General features: G+C 44.0%; 1 protein-coding gene across 2 annotated transcripts in view; it reads right to left on the bottom strand.

Moving 5' to 3' along the window:
* The window catches only part of LOC148411392 (whirlin-like), a 147,126-nt gene that overhangs the window by 29,304 nt on the left and 101,073 nt on the right, over positions 1-16,749 (bottom strand). Inside the window, exons 6-8 of one of the 2 annotated variants that reach the window (XM_088435436.1) lie at positions 8,054-8,266; positions 7,339-7,560; positions 7,110-7,142 (exon numbers count right to left, since the gene is read on the bottom strand). In XM_088435436.1, the coding sequence (XP_088291562.1) occupies positions 7,110-7,142; positions 7,339-7,560; positions 8,054-8,266 (468 nt within the window). The remainder of the gene's footprint in view (positions 1-7,109; positions 7,143-7,338; positions 7,561-8,053; positions 8,267-16,749) is intronic. The other variant, XM_088435435.1, reaches the window with a different exon arrangement.

Consider the following 16,749-nt stretch of genomic DNA (forward strand, 5'->3'; position numbering starts at 1 on the left):
TACATCATCAGTGAATATTTCTTTTCTTCAACAGCCTTTCGTCAATCACACATTCATCAAATTCAAACTTTACATATCATTCATCAACACTATTTCAATCAAGCAAGAGGCCACCTTCAAATTGGCTAGCCTGGTCTGATCCTGGCATTTAATTTTATGATGATTAAGAACAATGGAGTTTAATGAATGCTCATTATATTACATGCATGCTCTTACTGTTACGTTCTGCTCCTCCACCTCACTCTCTCTCTCTTCGCGAGCAGGTGTGTCCCTGACGGGAGGGCGGAGCCACCAGCCGCGCACCTGACCTCCATCTATAATCACCGGACTATATAAACGCGACTGGAGCAGGAGGAAGCTGTCGGAGTATTGCAACTCGGTCTTGCGGTCTAGTTTCCACGTATGCTTGTGTATCAGTGTAGTGAGTATTTCTGTTGCTACTTTGTTGGTGCGTTTTTTGCTCGTGTCCGCTTTTGTTTGTTACTTTCCATTTTCGCGGCTTCCTCCGGGTGGTGGCTTCCCCCTCGGTCGGACTACTGGCGTCTCGCCGTTTTTTGCATAGGTTTATCTATGTCACTTTTTGTTGGACTTTACATACGAGTTGAGTTCGCTGTATTTGAGTTGCTACTTTTCCCTGTTTACGTTATTCCCCTTTCACGCTGTGCGTGCAACCTTAGTTTAATAAATCCCTTCTATTGAGTTCGTTCTCGTCTGTGTCTGGTCTGTGGTGGTCCACTATCGAGTACTGGGTGTTACGAGCGTAACAGAATACTCCGACCACCATGGACCCCATAGACCAGGAGCGCATTCGAGCCGCGTTAGCCAGCCAAAGCGAGCTCGTAGATCAGCACGATCAGTCCCTACGAGAGCTTATGGGTGCGATTAACACGCTAGCTACTCACGTGGAAGACTTATCCGCGCGGCTAGCTGCGGGTACCCTGCGAAGTGATCCAGTGGCACAGGCACCCCCAGGGGGAGCGGACCAAACCTCGCCGTGGCAGTCGGGCTCGAGCCTAACCGGCTATCGCGAGCCTAACATCCCGCATCCGTCCCGCTACGGCGGCGAAGTCGGCCACTGCCGCCAGTTTATTCACCAATGCACTCTAGTGTTCGGCCAACAGCCACTTACGTATTGGAACGATCGATCCAAAGTGGCCTTTATCATGAGTCTACTAACGGACAAAGCGGCGGCTTGGGCCATGGCGGTGAGTGCCGCAAAACCGGACATTAACACCTCTCTCTCGACGTTCATTCGAGAATTCCAGAATGTTTTTGATCACCCGTTACGTGGCCGCGAAGCGGGGGACAGGCTGCTCAACACGAAGCAAGACAAACTCAGCGTGGCGGAGTACTCTATTCAGTTCCGCATTCTGGCGGCGGAGAGCGGCTACGATGAGGCAGCGCTGAGTGGCATCTTCCGGCGGGACCTGAATCCAAACATCAAAGACGAACTGGCGGCGAGGGACGAGACCTCCTCGTTAGAGAACTTGATCAGCCTCGCAATCCGCTTGGACAACAGGCTACGTGAGCGGAGACGGGAACGCGCCGGGGAGCGAGCGTCGACACCCCGTTTCGCCGACAGGTGGCAGCGAGAGGACGCGGTAACAGAGCAAAGCCCGGCAATCACGGATCAAGCCGTCCATGGGAGCGGCGAGCCCATGCAGCTGGGTGGCGGTCGCCTGACCCCAGCTGAGAGAGACAGACGCATGCGTTTGAGACTGTGCCTTTATTGTGGCCTTCCGGGGCACCGGATAGCCGCCTGCCATACACGCCAGGCATGGGGCTCAACCCGTCGCCCCCCCCAATCGGCAGCAACAGAATCGGGAGAGATGCGTGAGTACCACCCGGCAGTAGGGCGCTGCGATTCGACACAAGGCGTTTCGACTAGAAAGAGACTGCTCAGGGGCGAGGTTTCTTATGGTGGGCATAGAGTGACTGTCGAGGCCCTTGTGGACTCCGGGGCGGATGATAATTTTATTGATTATTCCATAGTGAGCTTAATCGGGTGCCCATTAGTGAAATTGGAAAAACCGAAATGTGTCAGTGATCTTAACGGGCGTCCTTTGGCAACTGTGACGCACCAGACATGCACCATCTCGTTACTCCTCTCGGGAAACCATAGAGAAGAAATCCGGTGTTTCGTCATGCCCACACGTTGCGCACCGGTAGTGCTGGGCCTTCCTTGGTTAAAATTACATAACCCAGATATAGATTGGACCATCCCCACGCTCGTTAATTGGAGCACATTCTGCCATGCCAACTGTCTTAGAGCGGCAGAATTTTCGGGTCCTCCGGTAATCTTGCCTGACCCTAAGGAAATAAATTTAGAACGGGTCCCCGTATGCTATCATGATCTGAGAGAAGTTTTCAGTAAGGAGAGAGCGTTGTCACTACCCCCACACCGGCCGTATGACTGCGCAATCGACTTACTTCCGGGTTCCTCATATCCACCAACGCGACTATACAAGGTTTCCGTCCCGGAGCAAGAGGCCTTGCGCGACTATATCTCCTCCTCTCTCGCAGCGGGGCTGATTCGTCCGTCATCGTCGCCGTTTGGGGCTGGGTTCTTTTTTATTGACGAGGGACAAGACCCTTCGTCCGTGTGTGGACTATCGAGGGCTGAACGAAATTACTGTAAAGAACAAGTACCCCTTGCCTCTATTGGACTCCGCGTTTTCGGCTCTCCACTCGGCCCACATTTTCTCGAAACTAGACCTCCGCAGCGCGTACCACTTGGTGAGAATCCGGGAAGGGGACGAGTGGAAAACGGCTTTCAATACTCCCTTGGGTCACTTCGAGTATCTGGTCATGCCGTTCGGACTAACAAATGCCCCAGCTGTTTTTCAAAATCTGATAAATGATGTGCTGCGCGACATGATCAACCAGTTCTGTTTTGTGTACCTGGATGATATTTTGATTTTTTTCGAAAGATCTCCAGGAACACACACAGCATGTCCGTCTTGTTCTGCAGCGGCTCATGGAGAACCGACTTTACGTCAAAGCGGAGAAGTGCGAATTCCACCTACGGTCCGTACCATTCTTAGGCTTCATAGTGGAGCAGGGCAAATTGCGTGCTGATCCAGCCAAAATCCAGGCTGTGGTCGAATGGCCCACTCCTACATCCAGAAAACAACTACAGAGGTTTCTGGGATTTGCCAACTTCTACCGGCGCTTCATTCGCAATTATAGCGCGGAGGCGGAACCTCTGACAAAACTTACCTCATCAAGGATACCGTTTGTGTGGAACTCAGAGGCGGCGCACGCATTTCAAGAACTGAAAACCCGGTTCACGCGGGCTCCAGTGTTGACGCACCCTAATCCGAATGTACCGTTTTTTGTTGAAGTTGACGCGTCGGAGACCGGATTGGGGGCGGTGCTGTCCCAGCGCTCACCAGTCGATGGGAGACTGCACCCCTGCTCTTTCTTCTCCCGCCGCCTCAGCCCAGCAGAACAGAATTATGATGTGGGTGATCGAGAGCTGTTGGCCATCGTCACAGCGCTTGAGGAGTGGAGGCACTGGTTGGAAGGCACCAGACACGTATTTACAGTCTATACAGATCACAAGAACCTTTCTTACCTCCGGAAGGCCAGACGCCTGAACCCACGACAAGCTAGGTGGGCTCTCTTCTTAACCCGCTTCCAATATGTGATCACTTTCCGACCAGGGTCCAAGAATGGAAAACCCGATGCACTTTCAAGAATCTACGAGGACCAGGTATCAGACCGGGTGACTGAGCCAATCGTCCCGGAAGGCCGGGTGGTTGGTGCCCTCCGGTGGCAACTCGAAGAACGGGTGGAGAGAGCAGCAGGTCAATTGCGAGTTCCACCAGACTGTCCGGTAGGCAAACTATTTGTAGTGGCTGACCTCCGGCCACTTGTCCTGCAGTGGGCCCATGACTCGAAACTAGCGTGCCATCCTGGAATCACCAGAACAATATATCTCTTAAGCCAACGGTTCTGGTGGCCGGGATGGCGCAAAGACACCATTGACTACGTCGCTGCTTGTCCCGTCTGCGCACGAGGCAAACCGTCTCGCCAACCCCCAGCAGGCTTGCTGAATCCGTTGCCGGTGCCTACTCGACCCTGGTCCCACATCGCCCTGGACTTCGTAACTGGGCTCCCCACCTCACGGGGCAAGACTGTAATCCTCACCATCGTGGACCGTTTTTCAAAGATGGCCCATTTTATTGGCCTCCCAAAGTTGCCTTCGGCCTTTGAGACCGCGCGCATAGTGGTCCAGCAAGTGTTCCGGATCCACGGAATACCCACTGACATGGTGTCAGACAGGGGCCCCCAATTTGTGTCCCAGGTCTGGAGAGCATTTGGCAAGGCGATGGGTGCTCGAGTAAGCCTGTCGTCTGGCTACCACCCGCAAACCAATGGACAGGCTGAAAGAACAAACCAGGCCCTAGAGGCGGCCCTCCGCTGTGTTTGTCAGCAACACCCTTCATCTTGGGCAATACACCTCCCATGGGTGGAATATGCCCATAATTCTCACGTCTCGACCGCAACAGGCAAGTCACCCTTCCATGTAGTCTATGGCTACCAACCTCCTATCTTCCCCTCTCAGGAGAAGGAGGTCTCGGTGCCATCGATCCAAGTGCATCTGAAGAGGTCCCGTCAGGTGTGGCGCGACACCCGAGCAGCCCTGGCAAGAACGGAGGAGAGGAATCGACGGTTGGCCGACCGCCGGAGATCGACAGCCCCGATTTATCAGCCCGGGCAAGAAGTGTGGCTCTCCTCAAGGGATCTCCACTTGGCTGGACCGGCCAGGAAACTGAACCCAAAATATGTGGGACCTTTCAAGATAGTCAGTCATCAACCCCACGGCCGTAAGACTGTCCTTGCCAGCCTCCATGAAGATCCACCCAGTTTTCCACGTGTCCCTGCTTAAGCCAGTCGTATCCAGCCCGCTGAGCCCGGCGCCAGTGCCTCCACCTCCTCCGCGCTTGGTCGATGGCGACCCCATTTATTCTGTCAATAAAATCTTGGACTCGAGGCGGAGAGGGAGAGGGGTGCAGTATCTCATAGACTGGGAGGGGTATGGCCCGGAGGAGCGTTCCTGGGTTCCCCGCTCCTGGATCCTCGATCCGTCGCTGGTCCACGCTTTCCACGCGTCCCGTCCCGATCGGCCGGGTGGACCGCCTGGGGGCGTTCGTTGAGGGGGGGGTACTGTTACGTTCTGCTCCTCCACCTCACTCTCTCTCTCTTCGCGAGCAGGTGTGTCCCTGACGGGAGGGCGGAGCCACCAGCCGCGCACCTGACCTCCATCTATAATCACCGGACTATATAAACGCGACTGGAGCAGGAGGAAGCTGTCGGGAGTATTGCAACTCGGTCTTGCGGTCTAGTTTCCACGTATGCTTGTGTATCAGTGTAGTGAGTATTTCTGTTGCTACTTTGTTGGTGCGTTTTTTGCTCGTGTCCGCTTTTGTTTGTTACTTTCCATTTTCGCGGCTTCCTCCGGGTGGTGGCTTCCCCCTCGGTCGGACTACTGGCGTCTCGCCGTTTTTTGCATAGGTTTATCTATGTCACTTTTTGTTGGACTTTACATACGAGTTGAGTTCGCTGTATTTGAGTTGCTACTTTTCCCTGTTTACGTTATTCCCCTTTCACGCTGTGCGTGCAACCTTAGTTTAATAAATCCCTTCTATTGAGTTCGTTCTCGTCTGTGTCTGGTCTGTGGTGGTCCACTATCGAGTACTGGGTGTTACGAGCGTAACACTTACTCTGAATTTAATTTTTCTTTATTCCCGGGGACTGCCCCCAAAGTTATGCTGTTGTTTGTTGAAGATCATTTTCTGAATAACATGAATGTAAATACGCATTTGATGAAATGTATATGCTCCACTTCAGTTGCAACTTACTACCGTAATAAAATGAAAACTATTATTTGGACAACAATTGTCTGCATTAACTAGATTTCTGTAATCTGATTAACCAACAACAAAAAACTAAAAACAACGTCCAATGAGAGGATCGCCTGCAGTACCCGCAGAGCTTACCTGGTGTACAAACATGCATTTAACATGTATTATCTAACACTGTAGTTATATATTTCTCTGTCTTTTCTTTACGTACTGTACCTTATAGATTACCAGCTATGTTTAGTCACATTATTTTTTTTCCACCCTCTAGGCTGATATTAAGACTCTGATGAGGGAGAGAATTGTTTCTGTAAGCATGTGTTTGAAAATGACAGCAGAGCGTTTTTACTGTTGAGCCATTCCACCATTCACATACAGTAGTTGTGTTCAGCTGTTTAAAAAATATAGTTTTTGCCACAGTCACATAGAGTTACCAGAACAGTAGGTATCCATGAGAAATATTACAAATGATTAGGGAAGAACACAATAACATGACTAGGGATGAAAACAATAAAAAAAACCTAAGTAAGGAAATATTTCCAAGCCATGTTGTTCTACGGTGAGCTCAACTGGACTGTCTAACTTGGTGGAAAGGTGGCTTCAAATTTTTGTTATACGATACCTCCAAAGACAACACAATCCATCCACAAGTTAGGCTTTTAAAGGAATTAAATGTTGTTCCGTTTCTAAATCTGATCTGATATCTGGAAGCTCCACTGTAGACAGGAAGGCACCCAAGAGATCAAACCATAGCGCATACACAGACAAAACAACACAACAAAACAAAAAAAACCCACAGCAGACCAAAAAACAAAGGTAACATAGGTACACAGAGAAATATTTTGCAGGCCATTTCTTTGAGGTCAAAATTGTATTAGATTGGATTAGAAATGTGGAAAATAAATCCATCTAATTGGCGTAGAATACAAGACCATATTGTACGATATCCAATTTGCAGACAGTATTAGGAATCCCTTGAAGATTAAATGCACACAATTGGAACATTAAAAATCCTTTTACTGGAGCTCAATGAAAGAAGATTGACAAATTGATATTCAATTGAATCCCCGTATTCATTGGGGAGAAAATAAAATGGAGCATGTGAAGAGATTCTTTTGAATTTTTCCTGTCTAATGGTATCTAGTACACATCTGCCCACAGGGAATTGAACAACCCCTTTATTCCACTGTGTATCCAGCAAGTGTGGGTTGGTGCTTCGCCACATTCAAAAGTTACTCCTACCTCCATCATATCTATCAGCCAGAGCAGCCTTTCCTACCAGAGGGAGGGGGAGACTAGAATGTTATAGTAGTGGAGGGAAAACACATCTCTTCAAACAGTATTTAAATATTTGTCATTTTAAGATCAATATCGCAAGATGTGACATTGCCAAATGCCTTCATCATATGAAGAGATCTTTCATAGAACAAATCAAAAGACATATTATTTGGCTGTTCTACTAACTACCTACCCGGGCGGAGCTGAGAGAAGTGTTGGTCATGAAGCTGGCCGAAGACGAGGTCAGGGTATCAGGGTACGACACCATGGATAGAGTGTCCGGCTGGAGTGTGGGGGCTCCCGCTGTGCCCTGTCTCGCCTTGAGAGCCTGAATTTCACGGCGTAACACTAACCCGTCGAAACGCTCCAGGTCCTGTGGGCTGACCAGGCCTCGCACTTCTGATAGGAGAGAGAACTGTGGGAAGATGAAGAAGGTAGAGGTAAATTAACAGTTCAACGACTTTAGGATGAAGCATTCAAACACCACATAATTGAACACTTGTAGATCATGTGGATGTACACGGGGTACATCTCTAATGAATTTCCAGGAACAACCTAAATAAGCATTTACTAAGGAGCTTTGCTTGACTTCATTTTTCAGACTCTACATATTTTTTCAGCTCAGAAAAACACTTGAAACTACATGCATATAGCACAAGGCCTCGGAAAAAGCTTTCAGAATGCTACTTAGTGGAACTAAAATGTTTTTTTTTCTTGTATATATTTATAATACGAACAAAAACGTTGTGGAAGGAAAACTAAATAGAACTGAATATCAACAAATAACCTTGCAGGAATATTGAGAGATTTACATCAAAAAACACAAACAAACCCATGGTTCAGCACAAGGACCATTTTTTTTCCCCCTTAATCTTTTAAACTAATTTCTTTGGCTGCCTTTTGCTCACCTTTGCGTGTGTGTTGAGCAGCTCAAAAAGTGCCATGACCAGCTGCTCCACGCCAATGTGTCCATCCCGGTACTCTTCCAAGTAGTAGCCCATGGTTTGGCGCTCCGACTCAGTCAGAAGGTGACGCGCTTGCTCTTCTAGCATAGCTCTGGACTGGTTCACCATGCTAGACAAAGTCACTTGTGATCCGGCCACACCCTTGTAAAAACCAGACTGGAAAAATACAAAAAGACTCTGAGATAGAGGATCATCAGAAGGACTGATTTAGATGACGAAAATCAGCATCAGCCCCCTTTTTTTTTTTTAAATACACGATGGCCGATAATTAATCGTTATACAACTGTGTTAACTTCAGGGAACTCTCTCACAGGTTTCAAACTCAAGGCCCGGAGGCCAGATCCGACCCACCACATGCTAATGCTAATTATAACTTCACGTTTCTCGCTAAAATACCAAATTTGCAAGTTACCTTCAGTTTTTACACAATTCTTTTTTGTTACCAATTGGTTTAAAGAAATATTGTTATTTTTAATTGACTGAGGATGATTATCAGCTTCTAATATTGATTATCTGATGACTAATAGTCAGTGTTGGCCATGACAAAAAAAAAAAAAAAAAAAAAAATCGGTGTATCTCAGGTTTCTCCACATCCAGTCATAGAGAAGCCCCTATTTGGCATATTTTGAATGTTACCTTTTGCTCCACACTTAATTCAAATGATTAGCTCACCAGCAAGCTTGCAGAAGTTTAATAAGACGCCCCGATACTTTGAATCAGGTGTATTGGAGAAGGGTTACATTGAAAACAGGCTCGACAGGAGCTCTTGAGAACAAGACATGGGGGTCCCTGGTCTATCTCTAATGACTATTACATGAAATATAAATTTATGCTGAGTAGCACGAAAAGTAAGGTCTTGAAGAGGATCAATACTTGATCTTCTGGACAAAATATGCTTTCTCTTCTGGACAAAATGGAGTCACGAGAGTAAAACCAACAAGTAAGACGAAGTGGAAAGAAGCCGCAAAATGAAGAACTATGAGAAAAAAAGAATAAGGGTTTAAGCAGGGTGATGTGCAGTGAGGATAATGGATTGAAGTGAAATGAGCAAAGAGAAGAAAAGGACATTGAAGGGGATGTGAGGCATCGGGTTTTGAGGCGAGGGCAGCCAAAAGGGGCATGACAGGTGATGAATGGATGAAGACAGAAGACGGCAGACAGTTGCTTCGCCGCAGCCGATGCTTTTAAGGAGGACGGTGTGAGTTGACTTGGGAGGAAAAGAAGGCTAAACCCACAGGGACTCAGAGGGGAAGGTGGAGCAGGATGAGGACAGGAGGTGTGGGGGTAGGGAGGATTCAAATCGAAACAAAGGCGGGGAACTGATTAGAGTGGGAAGAAAATCCACAAGATCATACGTTACTCCTGCTTAAAAAAAAAAAAAAAAATCAGTCATCTCTTCCCATATGTATAAATTATCATGCCACCTCCTGTTGTGATTACATCATCCAATGTCATCACAGATGATAGCAGCACAGAATGAGTGTAGGCAGAACCCATGTTCCCCTATGATGGCTTTCTAGCCTTGGTGTGCCAGCAAGCTACCTGTCAATCACAAGGGTGATTTTATGCGCTATGGAAACAGAAGGGCAGTCCGTATTAATTATCGCATCTGCCTAGCGTGAATGTTGAGTCAAGACTTCAGTTTATTTTAGAGAAGTGCCGACCACAAAATGAGGGCAGAGCACTCTTTATTTAATTTGACAATACCTATGCATGATTTGATGAAGCTGTTCCCTTAAGGGGATACTACACTTATTTAGCCATTTTCAGAAGTAAAAAGTTAATATTTTCTCTAAGGGAGGCGTTCTAACAGATTAATTGGCATTAATTAGTTCCTAATTAACACTTTCATCACCACCTCTTTTATTGGGGAAAAAACAAACAATTTTGGCAAACATTATTTGTTAATAAGTCTCGGATACATTGAAAATTAGTTAAAAAATATTCTGACTTCCATTTCCACCAAGAAATACCACTGGGCCTGTATAGCTCATACACCCCGATGCTTGTACAAAAAAAGGTGACAGAGAAGTGAATATTTTCACCAAATGCCTGCAATACATCATAATCAGTGTAATCTATAGTAACATATACAGCATGTATTGTCAATCTCTTTCTACATTACTAGATGGTTCATTCATGAAAAATTGTACAACACAAGCTACCTTTGTTGACTGTGGGCCCAGCACTGGCTTGTTGTGTATGAAAACCTTGCTGAATGCCAGCCTCTAAAATCTGTAGATAGGTGTGTAACCAACTGCAGGAATGCCATTTCATCTTATTGCAATCATTCCTATACCCACTGCCATATTTTCAAAAACGTAGGGACGGATGGGTCCTAATGAGAGTGAAAGGGTTAAAATCCCCCCTCCTAAGAAAGCGAAAAAATGTTGTGCCTCCCCCCCTTTACGCGCTATAGAAATTGTATTAGTATACCTAAACCTGTATCCTTTTTAACCATAACAAAAGAAAAAAGTAATATAAACTTCTAAAAACAACATTCAACAACTGTTAATTATTTTTACAGTGTTTATACAAGTTATAGCTTAGTCTTAAACAGAGAAAAACAGTGCATCAGTGTCAAAGACTTAAAAAAAAGAAAAAAAAAGAAGAAACTTCTTATTTTATTGCATTACACTTCACATGACAAAAACCAAGCCTTTTCCCTGGGGTGATTCGTGCCCCACCATTTGAGAAGCACTGCCCAAGAGACTGATTGGCTGCCATTGTGTTTGGCATAACCTGCTAGGTAGGTTCCAATAGTGGCTAGGAGGGCAGTTTAAGCAGATGAAGGATGAAGTGAAAATAGTTGTGCATGTGAGAATTGTCAACTTGATGAATTGTAACTTTTAAAACGTCCCCACGGTACCTTTGATCAAGGTAGAGTGATATCATACTGTACTTCGTTGAGAAGGAAATTGCATAACACAGAAAGTGACTCAATGTTAGCCTACCACATAAATGTAAAGCACCGAGCTGCAACTGCAGCCATAGCTAATGTTAGCAGCAAAGACGCTAATGTGGTGAGCTCTTTACCCCAAAGAACTGACAACACCCTGAGCATGTCTTTGTCATGTCTCCGCCTTATTGTCAAGTTTTTCTGTTGTATGCAGAAGCTGTGAGCTTCATTGATGAGGGAGCGGAGCCACCAGTTACACACCTGACTTTCATTTGTCATAATGGGCTTTTTAAGTGCGGCCAGAACAGGAGAAGGACACCTGATTATGCCACGCCGAGTTTTTTCCTTGTTTGTACTTTTACTGTCTGTGTGTTTTTAGAGAATTTTTGACTCGTTACTTTGTCGTTCTCTAGTCTCTTTTCATTGTCCTTTACCTAGGTAGAATTTCGGTTGTACTGAAATTTTGTCTTTTTGGTTCCTTGTGGTGCATGCGTTTTTTAGGTAAGAAATCTTTTTGGAACTTTGAGCTACCAGTCTGTGTAGCGTCCAGTCATTTTTTGATTATGCTGTAGTTCTGAGTAATGGGAGGCAACATTGATTAACCGGACGGACGATGTTCTATTTTAATGTTTTTTTTTCTAATTATTTGGCAAATGACAGGAAAGGAAATGGCATCATCCCTCCTGATGGTCAAAACAAAATGTTTGGGACTAAGGACAAGTCTTAAATGCTGCAAAAGGTAAATGTTTAACTGTTAAACTGCATCTGTTAAAGAACAAAATGACTGAAGCCACTTTTGCTGTTTTATATCAATTTTTATGTCAAACTCAGAACACAGGTGAACCATAAATATTCAGCAGTTGAGCTGTGAGCATGTAAAGTCATTTTCAGTTGACAAGTTAAAAAGTTTTTCTAAAGATATTGATTGTGCATGAAAAATAATGTTGTTATCAAAATAATTTACAAAGGACCTTGGTACCATGTTGGCATACAAATAACAATGACACTTCTTCAGGACGGGGACCTTTCCTGCAACAAGATGAAATGCAGTATCGTGGACAGAAAGGCAATAATGCATTAAGGATGTCATGGCAACTCCAGAAATCTATGAAAAAAAAGCTTTGCTCTGTCATTGATTCTCTGTTATCATCCATTTCCAAACAACCATGAGAGGCACATTTGCAAGGTTTCTGGTGATTGCTTGAAGGGGCAGTGTATACGATTTAGACTGGTTTTCCAAAAAAGGAACCAATTAAATGATTGCAAATTTAAAAACTTACAAATGAATGCGTGCTTACAGAACAACAGTATGTTTTCAATATAATCGTACGTCTATTTATCATTAAATTACATTACATAGCTACAGTCAATGATAAATGCAGCACCTGCAGCACCTCCTGCTGCCCGTAATGAAAAACTGTCTACATCCTACACACTGTCCCTTTAAGTTCATTTCTCATTCATGACATCTTATCTTGGTGACTGCAATCCTTAACATTCACTTGCAATTTCAGAGGCAGAAAGAATTTTCAGTCTTCTTTTCCTTTTTCCCTACCATGCATCATTTATTGGATTAACTCCCGAATACGAGAGGGAACTTCAAAGTGTGGGGTCTTACATTAGTACCAGTCAGAAACATGAGAAAGAATGAGACTTCCATTTACCTCTCTCTGCCTTCTCCTCATCTTCAATCATCAGGCTATATTAAAGGAAAGTGGCTGTTCTATGTCTGGGTAGAGCTAGCAACCCTTGAATGACCAAGGTGAACTTTGCTGATACCTCGCCTGAATTCTAATCGAGATTCTCACCTCCAGAAATTCTCACTAGAAATCATGCATCTGGTTAGTTAACTCAAGGGCATGAGAGGGTGAACGCTCGGGACCACACGAGGCATGTGAGCAGCCGGTGTGTCTCTCTCAGTCTTATTATGGGGCAGATTGGCACTTGAAAGCGCTAATAAAATTGGTCACTATTCCGCTGCTGTAATGATGCGTCGCTCGGGAAGACATTCTCTGTCTGCTAGAATACATTTTGCAGAAACAGCGGCTCATTTACTGGACCGATTCAATCTGCAAGCTCCTGCAAGTTGGGTTCTTCAAATGCCAGATAAGCTGGCGGTTCCTTTTATCGCGGCGAACAACAATCCCCGGCAGTCAACCTCCAATCGATAACAGAGAAAGTCCGATAAAGCCAGATCAACACTGACCCAGATAGGACCTGACCTACTACAAGCACAATAGAAGAGTGAGAATAAAGTGTATTTAACCAAGGAGTATGAGGCTTTTTCAGTTTTGAGTCACTCCGCCAATACCACACACACGACAAAATTTCCACTCGTACCCAGATATAGCTCACAATAGCTCATCTAATGGCTTTATGCAAAACAACAGGCCAATAGCTGGCAGAGGTGCTTGGCTGGAGAGGCCCACGAGGTAGTCAGGGACCTTATTGGCAACATAAAAATGGATGACTGACCTTGCTAAATTGATCTTCTGGAAAGCGGAAGTGTTTAGATAATCCGCAGAAACACCTCTCACATCAAACATGCAAAGAGACATGACTTTAAAGCTTTTGTAGATATTTTGTGAGGGACTCTGCTAAACAAAAATGTCAAATAAATAGAGATATTTATGACATCACAGGAGGATTTGTGGACAGTAACTCCTGTTTTTATTGCCCACAAGGACTGTTCTGATTTAATCACAGCGCACGCTATTATGTGCCTTCATCAGACAGATTAATGAAAGTGCTTTGAGATGAGAGCGTAGACCTCGAAGTCAAATCCTGTTTGCTGCTCAAACTTGCAACGTCTCAGTCTTCATCAAGAAAATAGACAGCTGCCGCTTATCAATACAACTTCCTCATTCGTTCATGCATTGAGAATTAAATTACAAGGAGCAGAATCAATTTGCGGGCCGATCAGAATTTTGAATCAGCCGCAATAAATTAACGCACATGGAGGAATTACCTGTCTATAAAACTTTGGGTTGGAGAAACTATATCGAACCATGATGCATCTTAGCTGTCTGTTATTGGTTATGTGACTGAGACAAAAGAGCCTTTATTGATAATTTCAGAGAGCAGAGGCATGTGAATAGACAGACATCTTTTCTGTTCAATTAATTATGAATTCTAATCGCCGGTTTCAGAGGCTAGTTCTGCAGAAGCACACGTTATTGAGTGAAGCACTTTGAAGCACATCAAAATGAATGGAAAATGAATTTCACCCAGGAGCAGATTAATAATGCTTTAGGCAGTCTTTGTGACCACCACCAACAGACTTTACAACAGCGGTGGGGGCAGAAAAGTGTTGTGATTGAGACTGCATGGCCGGCTGTACCCTCAAAGGCTAAGTTTGTTTTGTTTGTTTGTTTGTTTGTTTTTTCTACAAAGTTTAAATCCCAACCCCCATTCTTCATCTATCCATTCATTATTTTAACAGCTTATCCTCAAAGAGGTCGAGAGCATGCTGGAGCCTATCCCAGCTGTCTTTGGCACACGAAGATACACACACAAGGGGGTTTTTCTATTGTAGTGGGGACAGCCCATTGTCATAATGCATTTCCTAGCCCCAAACCCTAACCTTAAAGGGATAGTGTGTAAGATTTAGACAGTTTTTCATTATGGACAGCAGAAGCTGCTGTAGGTGCTGCATTTACCATTGTCCGTAGCTATAACAAACATGGCCGCCTCTGGAGAAGTACCATCCCCCATGTAATATAATTTAATGATAGCTAGACGTACGATTGTATTTAAAACATACTGTTTGTCATTAGGAACACATTCATTTGCAAGTTTTTGAAATTTACAATCATTTGATTTATTTCTTTTGAATGAAAAATGGTCTAAATTTTACACACTATCCCTTTAATAGCTGTATGTTCACTGCATGTTTTTAAAATACAGTATTTTTTTAAACAATGATTAGAATGTGTTTTTTTAATTGATTGATTTATACATGTATTCAGGAGTACTGTTGACAAATGGAGACCACCTTTGACCATGCAAGATGTGTGATCCCTATTCAAATATGGTCAATATTAAAGTATTTTTAAAATTATAATGCTTAATATTTGTTCAGTGATGATTTCTTCATTTCACATTGATGAACGTAATACAGTCACATTCAAATACACATCGTAGACTTTAACGCACCAAAACCATGATTACACCAAATGTGGTGGAAAATATACCACCTTATCTAGTCTAGAATCCAGAAGTGGACAATTTACAATTTTCTTCTGTATTATTGTCATTTGTCTGCAACGTCATGGATCTCCTTTTGTCATTGTCAGTCCACCATTTCATTAAGCCAAACCAAACAGTAACTGCCATTCGTCATTGTCAGTTGTCATTTTATTTTTACTCAGGTTTCCAGCATGACTAAAACCACAACCAGAGATGGACAGCTTACATTTTTTTTTCCCTGGGCCATCATCTGACTTGGTGACTGAGAGAGCAGCAGTCCCCATACTCTATGTGCAAGCACAGATTTAGTCAATCACATACGACGTGACTCATAACATGCTCTGTAACTGAGAAGTCATGGTTAACCATGGTGTTCAGACTCATGATTCCATAAAAGAAAATTCACACATCCGCAACACATGCGGTGACGAGTCCAAATAATAAGCATGGTTATTTTCTAGTTCATGTCTTTCTCTTTGCCATTTCTTAATTTATAGCTCTTGCAACGATTGGCATTTACTGACAAAGAGCAAATTAGAGCGATTGACACAGACACCTCAGATTGACACCAGAGATTGTTGAGTCATTCATTTAAATTCATTTAAATTTAAATTCTACCTAAAAAGCATATTGAAAAGACATTTTGAGATTACAGACAATTGATTAATTTTTGTTTGTTTTATTGATAGGAGTTTTATTGACAGTGAGTGACGAGTACAATGACGAGTAAAATACACTTTCGGTTATTTCTTATATTGTGCTTTTTTTAATGTCATCCATTGGCAAAATGGTCATACATTTTTGACAGAATGCCTTTCACAGGCAGGTCAACCTTAAGTGCACCGGAATGCCACAAGTACAGCAACACACTAAACATGGTAGACTAGACTTGTGCTAGCACCAGCATGAAGGACCCCCCCCCCCCCCCCCCCCCAAAAAAAAAAAAAAAAAAAAAAAAAGGCCCTATATCGTCTTTACAATTAAATTTCACCCACAAAAAGTTATCATTGATTGACCTTTTCCTCTTCTGTGTTCTGCATTGTCAAATGACATGGAAGGATTCATTTACGAGTGGCGCCAGTAAGTTGCAAAGGTCGTGCCTTCGGTTCACCAAAAATCTTTCCATCTGTAATCATTATGTCCACATCCAACCAGTGGCAGCCCTAGCATTTATTGGGCCATAAAATGTTGCCCAGAAGCTGTCATGCTCCAAATGTCATGATAGTGTGGCCGCCGAATTTTAGAAGGACGTAAGTGTAATGTTGGGGTGTTGAAATGTGAATAAAGTTCTCATTGACATTAGTTACAAAGCACTAATTCATGAAAAACTAGTCTTTATGCATATTAGAAAAAATATTTTTTTTGGTTAAACCATTTTCCTTCCTGAAGGAGTGCCTAAAAATGCATAACATACCTCACAGCACCTCCTGCTAAAAGATAATGACACACAGTCATTACTATGATATGAATTCTCTAAATTCTAATGTTATAATTTTTTGTTATAACTCTTTTAACAAGGAAAACAGAAGTTCAGTATGTGCAGGGACAGGAA

The sequence above is a fragment of the Hippichthys cyanospilos genome, chromosome 15 (assembly GCF_059441005.1).
Source record: "Hippichthys cyanospilos isolate Australia breed blue-spotted pipefish chromosome 15, RoL_Hcya_1.0, whole genome shotgun sequence".
Classification (NCBI taxonomy): domain Eukaryota; kingdom Metazoa; phylum Chordata; class Actinopteri; order Syngnathiformes; family Syngnathidae; genus Hippichthys; species Hippichthys cyanospilos.